Source organism: Sinocyclocheilus rhinocerous, unplaced genomic scaffold, assembly GCF_001515625.1.
Source record: "Sinocyclocheilus rhinocerous isolate Xijiao unplaced genomic scaffold, SAMN03320098_v1.1 scaffold3853, whole genome shotgun sequence".
NCBI lineage: Eukaryota > Metazoa > Chordata > Actinopteri > Cypriniformes > Cyprinidae > Sinocyclocheilus > Sinocyclocheilus rhinocerous.
Genome location: NW_015637530.1, coordinates 159,135 through 162,660, shown reverse-complemented (window position 1 = coordinate 162,660; position 3,526 = coordinate 159,135). Strand labels below are relative to the sequence as shown.

General features: G+C 38.0%; 1 protein-coding gene across 1 annotated transcript in view; it reads left to right on the top strand.

The window, feature by feature from the left end:
- The first annotated feature begins 390 nt into the window (after positions 1-390).
- LOC107748913 (chromodomain-helicase-DNA-binding protein 4-like) overlaps positions 391-3,526 on the top strand; it is a 47,440-nt gene continuing 44,304 nt past the window's right edge. The window contains exons 1-2 of the mRNA XM_016563921.1: positions 391-657; positions 1,066-1,182. Coding sequence (XP_016419407.1) covers positions 1,137-1,182 — 46 coding nt within the window. The 5' untranslated portion in view covers positions 391-657; positions 1,066-1,136. The remainder of the gene's footprint in view (positions 658-1,065; positions 1,183-3,526) is intronic.

Below are 3,526 nucleotides of genomic sequence, written 5' to 3'. Positions count from 1 at the left end.
TAAGTTTGGATTATTTATGGTGTTTTATATGCTCACAAATGTCTACTGTAAATACATAACTGTAATAAGGAAGCAGGCTGGCGAGGAGTTGCTAATCGACTTTTTTCGACCTTTCTCTCTCTCTCTTCCGGCTCAGTTCCCGTTCATTCTTTTTTCGGAGTTATGGTTATTGTGGGATGTCAGTGACTATGTTTATTATTATGGGATGTTAACTTGGGTGGGAGGGGGTGGTTGTTTCCATGGCAACTGTTGCTAAGGGCACAGTGGAATGGGGAAGAGAGGGTCTGTCTTTGGTTGGGGGGGTTATTATGGTCTGTATGTTGCAAGGTAACTATGCGGTGGGGGGAGGGGTGAATGTCTGTATGTATGTGTATGTGTGAATATGGGAGGGAGATTATTATGGGATGTCTGGCCCCTGATCTCTTTGTGTCTATGCAAAGGGTGTAAGTGGCAGAAGGAGAAACTGCGACTTTGTGTGCATCCTACAGCTAAGGGAAAAATAAATAAATAAAATAATCTGGATACACTTTCACTGCTTATTCATTAGAAACAGGGATATTACAAATTGTTTTTAAGTGTTGATGAAAAGGATCCAATACAACGTGGGGACATCTTAGATTGAATTAGCTGTTTGAAAAAGGGAACAGGTCAAGTTGTGTGAGTACAATTTCTGACATTGTATTACATTAATTCTGCTTATGTTTTTATTAAATCATACTATTTATGACATCTTTTAATGCATGTAAAATTAAAGGAATCTTATAAGTTATGGAGACTTTGCAGGTTAGCATCCCTAGCCTGCTTAGCTAATGCCTCACTCACATGCCCCATTTGCCCATTAAATGGGCAAATAACTGGTTTCAACCGCGTATTTTAAAGTTTAAGCATGCTTTTTTTTACAGTTTCATTAAACCAAATGCTATTTGTCCACCATTGTTAGATATATTTTGCACGCTTTTCGGATTTTTTTCTTGGCCTGGAGTGACCACTATGATCAGCATGCTACCGTGACTATTAACTTCCGTTTGTATTGGTTCTTTTATTTTCTGCCTCCCCCGGCTTCAGGAAGGCACCAGAGGAGGCGAAAATCGGCATACAAGTGTCCACAATCCTCTCTAGCTGGTGTAATCAACAATATGTCCGGCAGTGAGGACGATTTTGAACATCGGTCTATGATGCAAGGTAAAATATTTACGTTTACTGATGCGGGTCAACTCCACTCGATTTGTCGGTGTTGATGTTCTTTATTGCATATATGGATGAAATGTAGACACGTTTAATGTTTAAACGGATTATTCGTGACGTATTTAATGTTCTCAGTTGGAGTTTATTGGTGTAAAACTTCATTTATTCGACGAAGCAGTGGCTAATCGACAAACGAAACAACAAGCGGGGTTGATTCTAGATAGTTCTTTTTTTAAGAAACACGGTAAACTAAAATAATAATTTTAATGAGAAATTCACCTTATACTTTTGCATTTTATCACCCAAACTGACGTTTTTTCTGACAGCGCTTTGTGTTGCCGGTTTTTTTACGCGGCTAACCGTCGACTTACCTGCTATTTTTACCGTCACACTCAAATAATATGCCTTCATATTTGTCAAACATGCCACAACACGTACATTTAAGCAAGACGGAGAGCTTATTGAGCAGTAGCAATGGTTTTATAGTAACATTAAATGTGTTATGTTGTTGTACTGGCATCGGTGCTTAGCGGCCTACCGGTAACAGTCGCGTGCGAGTTTGACGCGCGAGGATTTTCTGTGTCCTCGCGCTCTGGCTGTTCGCGCGCTGTCGGCCTGTGGCGTTCAATCTCAAAAAAATGCTGTTTTGCGTGTGAAATAACTGTAACCGTCGATTTTAAGTTTAATATTTTGATTTTGCACATAGACATGTGCAGGAATCGGATGTGACGCCAGTTTTTTCAGGGAAATGGTTAAAGGGGGGCTTTGCCCGGCATTCGGTGTGTTGAATGGAGCAAAATACTCGGTGTGTTTTCGTATTTTTGCCTTACTAAATATGTAAAACAGAATGTAAGATTAATTTAAAAAGTTTAGGAAGGAAATTATGATTTCAAATGTGTTGTGTGTTCATAATGTAGTGTATTTGGTGGTTAGTCAACTCAATGAGGCTTCTATATTAATATACTGTGGTACCTGGAGAAAAGCCAGTATATTGTTTTCATAATAAAGTCTGAGGCAAGTCCATTAAGATCTTATCAGATTACTGTCGTCCATGGGAAAATTGTCAAGGACTGACAGAATAATAATAATAACAACAGTGCCATGTGACTTCCCTAAACAGAGATGGTAAAATCAGTGCTATATGCAACTTTGTCCTCAGATTCAGTATTTGCAATCCTGTTACCAAAAATGACTAATATTGTATCTGATTATAATGCTCAGGCAACTTATATATGAGAATTTTTGGTCATTCAATACTTCCTGTATAACTGTGAGATAGTAGCCTAATTGACATAATTTCTCAATTTATAGTGCCCCAGATGATTTTCAACCAACCCAGATCAAATGACTAAAGTAGATTTGTAGATGACAAATTTTTTGCTCTCCTATTATTAGATTAAATGTGAAAGTCAACGTATGGCGTTAATGATTGATTAGATTAATCTGAGCAGATCTTTTTCTAATTACAGGGTTCACGTGCTCATGAATTTTATTTTTAATTTATTTATTTTACTTTTAAAATAGTCATTTCCAGGCCTGAAAATTAGGAAAATCAGATCAGTAGAAATTTCATAATGAATATACCGAATATATAGACTAAATCTTCAACTAAATATACAGACTGAAACTTTGAGTTTAAAATATTAAAATAAGTAGGTATTTCTCTCTGTGCAACGTGTGTAAGTATAATTTTTTATTAATATTCATCCAATAATACTTATCTGAATGACTGGGGACAAAGTAATTTGTCAAAGGAAAAATAATTCAGATAAATATAAAATTAATTAATTAAATAATAAAAAACAATTAAAATAATAAGTAAAAAAATAATGTATCATTTAGGGATGCTCCGATCGATCGGCCGGAGATCGGTATCGGCCGATAATCATATTTTATGACTCGATCGGTACTCACTAACTTGGCCGGTCTCACGAACCGATCGCAATTTGATGACGTCAACGCGTGATGACGTACATGATGCGTGGGGACATAAATGATTTGGCGCCGCAGTCATGTCATCGCCGGTGTGAAAATGCTATGACGTTTCGAGAAACAATGAAAAATTCGCTGTTTGTCATGTATGTTTTGCATGATGATATGATGAATGGATGGTTCATTTTTAACAGCAGATTCAGTGACGTTAGAGCTGATCTGCGCCTCACTGCACACGTCTGCGGCGCGTTACGGCTCCACGGTAGTCAATGCTTGTGCTTATACCAGCCAGCCGCGGCACGTTTCTGAAGCGGCTCTCCACGCTGCTTGGCTAAAGATAGTCTTTTGTGAGTTGTCACAGTGTGGAGGACGGAACAAAACCTCGTCGGAGCCGTAAGGGATAACGGTA